This window comes from Macrobrachium rosenbergii, chromosome 17, assembly GCF_040412425.1.
Source record: "Macrobrachium rosenbergii isolate ZJJX-2024 chromosome 17, ASM4041242v1, whole genome shotgun sequence".
Taxonomy (NCBI): domain Eukaryota; kingdom Metazoa; phylum Arthropoda; class Malacostraca; order Decapoda; family Palaemonidae; genus Macrobrachium; species Macrobrachium rosenbergii.
In genome coordinates this window covers 27038265-27050405 of record NC_089757.1, presented here as the reverse complement: position 1 = coordinate 27050405, position 12141 = coordinate 27038265, and the positions used below count along the sequence as shown (strand labels likewise).

The window sequence follows — 12141 nt, the reverse complement described above, 5'->3', positions numbered from 1 at the left end:
ACAAACAGCGGGTTCTTTTACTTGGCAGAAACTGACAAACATCCACGAAATACACAGAAAAACGCACAACAACAATTACAAACAACATACTTCACGTTATCATACACTTGCACATTTATGAAGATAAAAGTGAACTGTAAATACAAGTTTCATTTTTTAATGCAGCGGAGTTTTCCTCACGAAGGAAATAAAAATAAAATAAAAATATAGATGAAGCCTAAGTGACAAAAAAAAATGGTAGAATGTACCACGTTGTCATTTACAACCTCAACTTACAACTTCTGTCTTGGAATCGTATAGTATTTTATAGTACCCACACGCTGAAAATAACAAAGTATTAGGTTTGTGCATCATTTTCTGTGCTGAATTCTCACCAATTGATCAATTAATAAGCAGCACTCGTGGACAGCTAGAAATGCCCTCTGACAGAATTATAAGTCTTCGCAGTTATAAAGATGCATTTTTTCTCATTAACACGGGACAAACTCTCTTTACTTCATCAGTTACCCTCCGTCAGAACCCTTCAAAGAATAACAAGAAGGAAATTTTATCTATATCAGAACTAGTAAAGCTTTTTTTTAAAAGTTCATGTGCAACTCGTATCACCAGATTTAATTTTCTAGGAGCTTTCGATGAAAAAGGTCAGGTCGAAGACTGCGAAACGGAATAATAATTTTGATAATTATAAAAACAATGAATAAAAAGGCAGTGACTGAAGTAATTTACAAGAAATAGAACATCAGTGAGAAAAAGACGGACAAGGAAAAATAAAAGGGCGGACAAAAATTCGACGACAATTTTGCTAAAAAAATTAAAAGTAAAAGACAGAGGCTATATATAATTGAAAAAGTGGGGTGGAAAAACAATGACATAAAAATTTTGCTTCTTTGGTACTTGTTAGAATCATTATTAACTTTATCCAGCTCTTATTTTTGATCGCACACAACGTAAGAACGAAAATAAACACTGTATTTACATTTCTATACTGAAGTTAATAACTGACAATAACACTTTTGCAAAACTTATCGAAATATTTGTGCACTAATTACGTTGTTTTAATACTCAGGGTATGGAACAATAACTAAGAATTTCACCTACGATAGCGAAACTTTGAGGGGACTACTATGGAAATTTGGGAAATCAAAATTCAATATCACAGTCCCATCCAAGGAAAAAAAGAGATTTTCCTTAAATGTATGGAAATGGCATAACACAACGGATGAACAAAAAAATTTCATAATGGATTATATAAGGTGAGGAAAATAGCAAAGGTATATATATATATATATTCTTCTTTTCACCTGAATAGGTATATTGTGCACCATTTTTATATTTGTTAATGATAATTTGCTTGTTGTTTTTCGGTGTGTGTGTGTGTATGTGTGTGTGTGTGTATAATTCCCTTTATCATTAATTTTCAAGGATAATTAACATGCTTGGAATATGGCTCACAATGGCAGTTAATTGCTTCGATAATACTGAGAAGAAAAGCAATGTGGTACGATTTCATAAACCCTGTTCCTTCGAAGATCCACACTGTTAAACAATTAGCTGTGAATAAAATTAAAGAAATATTTAAGGAGTTACAGGAAGTATGTATGAAAGTTTGTGTGTTTGTGTGTGTGTTTGTGTGTGTGTGTTTGCGCGCGTTTCCATGCGATCTTGCACAGACAGGTAGAGTAAAAAGTTAACGCGAAAATATAACTGTAATCACACGATTATCATCTACTCTAACCTATGCGATGCACCTGACTAGATAAAAATGCCATTCAGGAAAAGGCACTTACGATATCCATTTCATAATTAATAAAAAAGATAGCTTAACTTCTTTCTTTAAGCACCATGCGCCATTAGCATTTTGTTATCTCAACTTACAGACTTGATAGGGATAATACTTCAAAAAAAAATTGTTTCCCAAGTCATTTCTTGATAAAGACGACATTCCAAAATTTGAAAAAAAGAGAAAAAAACGTCAAACATTTCTAATGGGCTTTCGATAAACATTTAGATACCAATAAGCATTCTTAGGACATTTTCACATTACGAATGTGTGCATACATTTACCCGCATAGTCGCATATTCTAAATATCAACTTTCATAAAAAAAAAAAAAAATACCAACAAAACCATCTTTTCAAAACTTCCAGCCGTAAGTGATAAGTTCCAGATCGAGGTTATCTTGGCGGAACTTGACCTTCAAAGCCTCAAGGTCGGCCAGGCGCTCCTTCGGCAGCATCTTGAACGCTAGACGATGTAGATTAGGACAAGAATCGACCAGCTCCTCGATGGCAGCGTCCGTGACTCGGGCTGCTCCGGATATTCTCAAGTCTTCCACCTACAGAGAACGAGAGGCGTGAGGTGAGGGGTGGAGTGGAAGCAGGCCACTGAACATAAAACTGAACTGAATATAAAATTTAGGCCACTGGCCAAGCACTGGGACCTATGAGGTCATTCACCGCTGAAAATTATGTTGAAACAATTGTAAAGAGAGGGTGGAAAGTAAGATGGATTAAAGAGAATATGAACGGAGTATAGTAAAAGGAATGAAAGGGGTTACAGCTAGGGGCGGAAGGGGCGCTGACAATAAACTTAAGTAATGCCTACAGTGCACCAAGTAAGGTGCACTGACGGCACAACTCCCCTACAGGGAGGAGGAAACAGGTCTCGTATGCTAATCATTTTGAAGCTTCTATTCACGCAGCTTGCCAGTGATAGCCTATATTTAATTTACAATAGTATCTGCTGTCACTGCCCAGTTATTGTTATTTTTGTTTTCTAGGTGCGGATGAGTTCCTAAAAATATCAACATTAACAACGTTAAGCAAAGAAAGAGTACTGTATCAACTAAGCCTAAATAATTCTATATTGAAGCAACAAGTAACAGCTTTATCCACGACATTTACCTGTTTTAAAGCGCCTCTAGTAATGGCCTCTGACAAATGCTGATCCAAGAGGTCTGTGCAGGAACCGAGGCTGATGGAGTAGGCTAAGGAGGCCCAGACAATCGCCCACACCGCTACATCAGCTACTATCACATAGTTCCGCGTCAGGGGCGTAATTAAGCTTAAGTTTTCAATCCGTGACGCGGGTACATCAGGCAGGGGATACGGCAGTGTTGGAATGATACCCTCCAGTTTCAGCAAAGTGAGCGAAGGGAAAGTTTGAGCTAGAATCGAAAGAGAGACTTGACGGGGTTCCAGGACAGACAGGTGAAGGCAGGTGAGCTGCCGGGTGACTTCCGTAGGGCTGCGAGGTAACAAGACGTCAGAGTCCGGCAAGAACTGCAGCAAAGTGAGGGCGGTGATAGACGGCAGTTTTTCCATCACTTCGGCGACGCCAACGGGATGTGGAGGCCGCCTGGCCACTAGGGAGCTTAAATTCGGGCAAACTGCAGCCACTGATTCGAGGGGAGGCAGGGCAGCTTCCGCCAACAACAGCTGACTGAGGGAAAGCTTGTTCTCCCTCCCACTTCTGACCACTATGTCTAAGGCCTCCCCGGCCCACTGGCAAGTAAGGGCGACAATGCCATGGCAGGCGCTGAGCAGAGTCACACAGCCTCTCGTAGTTACGTCCGTGCCCCAGAGATTAACGGTGTTTAGGGTTCCACCTGGGTTTTTAGCTTTCCCCTCTTGGTGCTTGCTGCTCCCAGCCACGAGTTCCTTCATGGTCCTTGTGTCATCGCTGAGGCCAACAAGGGCACGCACGCCTTTATCTGTCACTCCCTTAGAGTACGAAATATCTAAACTCTGAAGGGGCGGAGAAGCCAAAGAAAGAGCCGCCAGGTGTCCGTCCGTGGCAACGGGCGTGAGCGTAAGAGATGTCAACAAGGGCATTCCCTTCAGGGCGTTGCACAGAAGGCCTCCGATGGTAGCCCTGGGCCCGAAGCTGAGAGACAGCGATGTAATCTGAGAGGGGTGTTCATCCAGGGTCTCGAGTAAAGCTTCTATGAGAGTTGGATGTTCGAGGTGGACCTCCAGCCGGCTGATGCCACTCGTGACTGCTGCCACTGCGAGGCGTGCCACCACTGCTTCCCGAAGGCCTGACGCACCTTGGTTTAGTGCGGCCGCCAACAGGGCAGGTGGGGCTGGCAGGGGGGCTCGTACCCCCTCGCCCCGTTTCACGGCGGCGTTCAGTGCTTTCAGCCATGCGTAGAGCGCACTTGTTTGCAAGCGTTCCGGAGGGCGAACTCCTACCATACTGAAAGCAAGGAAATTAGAGTTTTCAGACAAGTGTTGCCTGAGTTCTGTCTTTGTGTTCCGTTTGATTAAATAATAAAACAACAAACCAGGATGAACGAAGTTCTTTTTGGCTTGAAATGTTATTCCAAAAATTACATAAACTAAAAACTATCAGCTCTCTCTCTCTCTCTCTCTCTCTCTCTCCAACTCAACCCCTACTCTGCCCCTTAATCCCTCTCTCTCTCTCTCTCTCTCTCTCTCTCTCTCTCAACTCAACCCTACCTGCCCCATCTCTCTCTCTCTCTCTCTCTCTCTCTCTCCAGCTCAACCCTCTCTCTCCAGCTCAACCCTACTCCCCCATCTCTCTCTCTCTCTCTCTCTCTCTCTCTCTCTCTCTCTCTCCAGCTCAACCCCCTACACATCCCCTTCTCTCTCTCTCATTTGCGCATTGAAGGTAGTGCACTACATTCATACATACATACATACATAAACACACACACACACAAGCTGTGTAAATAAATGCATGCATGTATACTATATCAAGTGCAATAAACTACTAATGTTGTATTTGTTTGTTTTTTTCTAATTTCACTGGCAGTAGTTTATAACCATTCTAAATTTATAGTCATCGTTCTACACCTAAAGTCGATTTAAGGTGCAGCATAGTATGAATTTCCAACATCGATATGTGAAGCTTATTGCTTCGCCATTTTTCAAAAGCACAATAACACAACGGGTTATATTTTTTCCATTTAACAGGTACTTAGGTTGTGCTTTCATGTCAGTAATCAGATTCCCAGAATAGACTTTATACTGCAAACAATGGTTTTTTAAATTAAAACTGGATATAAAAATAACACCAGGCTATTGGAAATGGATGTCAGTAGTTCAACAACCTTAAGACTCGGAGATCTTTGAAATGGGTAGAGGACTTTTTGCACTTTTATAATTTCTACATGAAAATCTCGCATCTTTGAAAAACAGATTAAACTTTCGTCATTCATTAAAATCGGACTTTAAATATAAATACCCCATTTTCACTAGACACACCGAACTTAACACATTATGCACTCAACATATGGCAGAGAAGCTCTGAACGCACTGTAGCAAATTTACGAAAGGTAAGCCCTTGTCAGCTCTTGCAGATCGCAACGTTATTCGCTAAAGCTAGAACCGGCCACTAACACGACAATTTCTCTTACCTATAAAGTCCTACTAACGAATTTTCTTCTCGTTTTCATGATTTGACTTCGGGAAGCACAGCGATCCCGTATCTACACATGGCAATCGTCGAGTGTAAACAGAAATCAGCTGTTCAGAGCAGACGACCACCTCAGAGAATCAATAACGCTAACCACAGAAAACGACTTTGAGCGCAGACTCAAGTAAATCTTTACTTTCATTTGGCTTCATAACTGCTTGTTGTTGAACGGTATGAGTCTCGTGATTTGAATTTTTGTATTCTGATATATATATATATATATATATATATATATATATATATATATATATATATATATATATATATATATATATATATATATATATATATTGTAAAATATTATTACACTGTTTATAATATCTGAATAATAATAATAATAATAGTAATAATAATAATAATAATAATAATAATAATGAAATTATTATTATTATTATTATTATTATTATTATTATTATTATTATTATTATCATAAACTGAGTTTCTAGACACAAAACTGAAATAGCAGAGTACATATAAAAATCCTATAATTATTCAATAATGAAGTTAAAAAAATTGACTCAAACCGAAACTTGCTTTTTAAATACTCTACAAAAACATCTTGGTAAAATTGGATTTTTGTATGTAGATATTCATTGTTGCATATGACGCATTTCTTCATAATAACAGCAGAAAAGGGTATGTTTAATTTCAAGAGTCTTTTAAGTGGTATGACCAACAGCAGTAACAAAGGATTTTTTTTTTTTTTTGCTTGAAGAGGAGCTTCTTTTGCTTGAAGTGGAGCTTTTTATTAATAAAAATAAATCCTGTTTATGCATACACATACTTTGAATGGGCTTGTCCACCAGAAGATAATGCACATTGTACGTTGAAATACTCTCCATTTGCCACAATGATTGTACAAAAAAATCTCGTTTAAAAGAATAAAGATTTGGAGCTTCTAAGCCTATCAGCGATAATCTACCATAATACCAAATGACTAACTCCAGTAATGTTTCAAAAACAAGGTAAAACATCGAAGTACTTAATGACCTTCCTTTCACGCTTAAATATTTTCTATTTTCCGCCCAGCTACGCCGGACCGTTCGTGGCTGGCATGCAGGCATTACATCGAGAGCCGAGCCTATTACCCATTCAACTCGGCATCAGAAAAAGCTGCGAGTGAAATGCGTACGGTCAATACGTATCTTCCCCGTAGGGGGGTACTGCCGTCAGTGCACCTCATTTGGTGCACTGTAGGCATTACTTGAGGTTCTTTGCAGCGTGCCTTCGACCCCTAGCTATACAACCCCTTTCGTTCCTTTTACTGTACCTCCTTTCATATTCACTTTCTTCCATCTTACCCTCCAACCTCTCCTAACAATTGATTCATAGTGCATCTTTCAAACCTTTTACTGTCAATTTCCATTTCAGCCCTGAATGACCTCATAGGTCCCAGTGCTTGGCCTTTGGCCTAAATTCTATATTCAAGTTAGTTCAGTTCTATACGTATCCTGGTCAAATTGACGATTGCTCTTCGTTGAGGGAGTGTGTCTGCGTATCATGGTAATGTCTAAAAATTTCTGCGTAATGAAACTGTATTTATGAAGTTGCAAAACTGGTAACAGGTGGGCGTAACCCTGGGGGAAATTGTTCTCAAGGATAAACAGTGGAAAAATTCCCGTTTTAAACCTCAGACCGTCAGAGACATGAACCAGTTCCGTCACGAAGTTTCACCAATTTCTGATACAGTAACCAAGTTCGAAAGCGTCTCCTGTGCTATACACCTGCAAGCAACAGGTAGGCAAGTTTCAACGGAGTTATTAAGAGAGGAACTTTTCAACGAAACAACCGAAGAACATGCAGCGGATTCCTGTTAATCTTAAAAAACTTTATTAACCTGTCAGTCTCTTTATCCGATAACTCCTAATCCGTATGTCCCTGTTCATGATCTGAACATGTAAATAAATATTTCAGTATAATATATAATCTTTCTCCATTAGTATTTACTTATTTTTTTTAAACCGTTTGTAATTTTTTTTTACGAGTGATATTCATTTCAGGAAAAAATGTGATATAGCCTTAAGTAAAACTGAATCGTTTTATTACTTTGAAGGATATGTTAATGCCTGTCCTGCCCAAGTCTCTCCTCGCTTCTCTCTCTCTCTCTCTCTCTCTTAGGTCATGAGAGACGCCAAAGACATAAAACAGATTTCAGATGGATCTGGACGACTTCTCTCTCTCCATGTAATAACAAATGAACAATACATTATACACACATATATATAGGCTATATATATATATATATATATATATATATATATATATATATATATATATATATATATATATATATATATATATATATACATATATATACATATATATATATATATATATATATATATATATATATATATATATATATATATATATATATATACATATATATACATATATACATATATATATATATATATATATATATATATCTTCGTTTAATTTCATTCTCATCTTTTTTTGCATCCTTTCCCATTCGATCCTCTCTTCCTTCCCCCTCCCCTCCCCCTTTTTATCCTCTTCCACTCTTCCGCCCCTTCTCGTCTCCTGTTCCATCCACCCGTCCGCTGTTCCCCGGGACACCTGTCCGGGGGAATTTTTAATTAATCTACCAATAAATAGTCCGGCAGACAGCTCTACTCCTCCCCTCTCTACTACTACCCCCCTGACATCCCCCCCTCCCCTTGCCCCCTTCCCAACCCACCCATCATCCATCGATCCGAAATTACCCTGACATGATTTCCTTCCATACTTTTATTTTTTCCTTTTTCTCTCTCTCTCTCTCTCTCTCTCTCTCTCTCTCTCTCTCTCTCTCTCTTTCCGTGTGTTTCTTTCTTTTTTTTGGTTCCTCTGTTTTATTTCTATTTATGCATTCGTTCAGTTTACATGTGAATAGAGCAAGAAGGGGATAAGGGAATTACAGATGTTATTAGGGGATATATTGTGACCGACACAACTGATGCAAATTATGGCCGTGTTTTGCCTTTTGCGTATTTAGGAACTGTACACAATAACCATACGCCTTTACCTAGGATAATGAGAGAGAGAGAGAGAGAGAGAGAGAGAGAGAGAGAGAGAGGGGATTAAATTGTGAAAAATTCATAGATCTTTAATCACTGCTAGTATCTTGTACCTCATCAAAAATAAAAACTAAAAAGTGTATGAGAAAAATGAAAACTCATATAAGATTATGAGCATTCAGCATTCCTTCACAGTTGATATCTTTCTCGGTGTAAAACAACACAGTGAATATTTAACTCTTACCCAAGTTTTTCATCTTTAATCGTGAAATTCTGGAAAATTTCCTAAAAAGAACGGGGGCCCCCTCCGCAAAAAAAAGGCGAAATCGCTGGTCCTAACCGACTAAAAAGGACATACATGTGTCGGCACAAATTAATTGGATCGTATCAATAAACACATCATTACTGGAATCCCGTTGCGACGAAGATCAATGCGACATTGGCAAATGAAACCGTATATCTTTAATTAAAGCGAAAATTCCGCTCGGCCGAAACAAACACAATAACAACGTTTGGGCCCCCGTGTGTGTAACACACAAACACACACATACGTACACACATACGATACGGAGATTAGCGTGTGTATAAAACCAGAGAGTCCTCCAAGTCTCACTCGGTATAGGCAACGCCAGTATTGCCATACACACACATACACTTACACACACATACACTTACACACACACACACACAAACACACACAAGCACAAACACTGTTAGACTTTATACTCGTCTGCAGGGAATTTCAACCTCATATTTGAGGAATTTTAGGAATCTTCCCCCTAAATTTTTATGAATCCGGCGAATTTTCATCGCCTAATTCGGGAAGGTAAGCGGATTCACACTTTGCCCTATAGGGAGTTTTATCCGGATTCGGAGGAATTTGGGGTATTTTCAAGCCCGGGATTTTATGAATCGGCCGAATAGCATCCGCGCCGATTCTGGAGAATTCCTGCTTGGTGCCCCCGTCATCTGGCAACGCTGCTGCCGCTGCTGGTTACCGTATAAGTAACAAGACACGGGGGTTTGAGAGAGAGAGAGAGAGAGAGAGAGAGAGAGAGAGAGAGAGAGAGAGAGAGAGAGAAAATTAGGCAGGAGTAATAGTGTTCTGCTCTCGCAGGTGACACCATAAACAAACACAGTAATAGGATTAGCAGCAGCAGCTTTGTGAAAGTCCCCCACCCCACCCCCACCCTTCCTGATCTCCTGTAGGGTATTGAATCCTATACATAAGTTGCTCAGCCCGATGCTCCAGTAATGATGATCTCCGACCCTACACGTCTATTATTGTTGTTCGTTTCGACGCCGGATTTCTTGTCTCAAATCCGATTACGCAAAGGATGTCTAACGAGAGAGAGAGAGAGAGAGAGAGAGAGAGAGAGAGAGAGAGAGAGAGAGAGAGAGAGAGAGAAAGAGAGAGTTATATCTTATTATACTGTATCAATGCGTTACGTACTTTCGAGTATTTTCTAATAAATTTTTTGGAGGCGTATATAATAGTGAGTGTCTTATTACCGAGAGAGAGAGAGAGAGAGAGAGAGAGAGAGAGAGAGAGAGAGAGAGAGAGAGAGAGGATCTGCCCAATGAGAGATTATCTTTGCAACTGAATACAAATACTGAAGACAAAAAAAAAAATAAGAAACGACTTCCTAGCAAAAAAAAAAGACTGAACCTGGCTGTACAGGTCATTAATAAAGCATATACTGTAGGTACAAACGTACGAGCGCGCGAACAAGCTATATATTACTTGGGCTAGCAACTTCATCCTAAAAAAAATCACTTAGAGCGTCATACTGAAAAAACACGGACGGCAGTTATGAATTCTTAGCTGCTAAAGAATGGCATGACCAACTGTATTCCTTCTTTCAGCTATGAAAAACTTTTCTCTACGGTAATAAGGTGGAGGTGGATTCATTTTGGCGCCTGTAATACCCTAATCTCGACAGGTATAATGATGTTGGAATTCGTCTTCCATAGATGTGAGATTGGCACCAGGAATACCATCTAATATTTTTCTTCTCACTCTATTCTTTTTAAAGATGTTAGTGGCTTAGTTTGAAGAGCTTATGCAAAAAACAAAATAGATAAGAAAACAGGAGAGTTAAGAGTACTATATTATATTATATATTATATTATATTATATTATATATTATATTATATTATAAAAATATATATTTAGCCTATATATACGCATGTGTGTATATATAAATATATATATATATATATATATATATATATATATATATATATATATATATATATATATATATATATATATATGTATGTGTATATATATGTTATTACATATATATACACATATATATGTATGTACACACAAACAAACACACACACACACACATATATATATATATATATATATATATATATATATATATATATATATATATATATATATATATATATATATATCTCAGTATCTTACAGTATACACACACATATATATATATTTCTAAAATATGAAGTATGTGCAGCTCTGTTTGTAAATTTCAAGTAAACTTATGGCCAGGAATTTTTTTTCATCCAGTTCTCCTACATAATTCCTTGAGTCTGCTGCACTGCGATCACAGAGAGAAGAGGCACAACTATAAATTCTCGTGCTTGTAGTGACAATTTTCAATTTTATATGTGGATAATTGATATTTAATTGAAATGGTATAGTGTCATTCGTTTCAGCCATCAAAACCTTGGGAATACTGAGACAAGATGCCTGATAGGGAGGGAGATTATTATTAGCTTGATGGAAGCAAAAAAGAAAGAAATTTTTCGTATAAAATTAAATTTCTTGTCATTTAAAGTATTTGTGAAGTTACGGAGCCGTGTTTTACTTTTAGGGTAAGTTGTACTGATTTAATATAAACTCCTATAACCCAATTAGAAGCATGAAGTAGCCGCAATGCTTGCATACGAAAAACGTAACAATTGACTTTGAAAGTTAACTGCGGAGGCCGCCAGTTGTTCCACCAGTAAGTTAAAATTAACTGTAACGGAAAAGGCTATAATATATTGAAGGAACTAAAATTTGGATCTCGATAGGTTGCAAGAGACAAAGAAAAAATAGATGAGTGCAAATTTTAAGATACTTAAGTTACAAAACAAAGAACCTTTTGTAATCTAAAGCAGTGAGGGACAATTTATCACACACCTGATAAACATCCTGTCCCCAAAGGCAAGCAACTGATACACTTGAGTGTCATTTTTCTTTAATTCGAAGACTTCCACTAATAAATTACAAATGCTCCCAATTATTTGCTGTCAATGGCCCTTCAGTATTCAGTGTGACTGTTATGATGCCTTCGTCTTTGAAATTCACGCGAAGAATTACTAACTCTTAAATCAGCTTTGGTATGAAAGAATATAATTCTGTTTTGGGATGAAGGAATATGAGATAACTTACATTCTTCAAATATATGGTGTCAGTTTCAAAAACTCCATGTTCTAATACAGCCAAGCGAGCTTGTACTTCAAAGGTTTACAGTTTTGAAACAGTAATGAATAATGTCTTATTCAAGAGTGAGTCTCCAAAATCCATTTTTTTTTTTATATCAAATAGCCTAACAACCTTATATCTCTTCTCAGAAGCTGTTATTTTCTTGTTTCTTGTCAAAAACTCATGGAAAACCTTTTTTATGTTTAACCTTTCTTGTTTATGGTCTGACGTAACTAACGTA

The 12141-nt window shown here is 37.8% G+C and overlaps 1 protein-coding gene across 2 annotated transcripts; it reads right to left on the bottom strand.

The window, feature by feature from the left end:
* Window positions 1-460: 460 nt before the first annotated feature.
* LOC136847811 (uncharacterized) lies at window positions 461-5479 on the bottom strand. Of its 2 annotated transcripts, XM_067119737.1 has the most exons (3): window positions 5380-5479; window positions 2903-4196; window positions 461-2334 (listed from the first exon to the last, which is right to left on the bottom strand). In XM_067119737.1, the coding sequence occupies exons 2-3, from the start codon at window positions 4193-4195 to the stop codon at window positions 2134-2136; spliced, it is 1494 nt and encodes a 497-aa protein (XP_066975838.1). In that variant the 5' UTR covers window position 4196; window positions 5380-5479; the 3' UTR covers window positions 461-2133. The 2 variants fall into 2 exon arrangements, with proteins under 2 accessions (XP_066975838.1, XP_066975840.1); XM_067119739.1 differs by lacking the exon at window positions 5380-5479 and having other exon boundaries at window positions 2903-4333.
* Window positions 5480-12141: the final 6662 nt, after the last annotated feature.

Bases quoted from the DNA above. Each gene is read 5' to 3' on its own strand.
- LOC136847811 (XM_067119737.1), bottom strand. From the start codon at position 4,195: ATGGTAGGAGTTCGCCCTCCGGAACGCTTGCAAACAAGTGCGCTCTAC. The intron at 2,335-2,902 runs GTAAATGTCGTG...CGTTCTCTGTAG, and splicing joins CTAGAGGCGCTTTAAAACAG to GTGGAAGACTTGAGAATATC.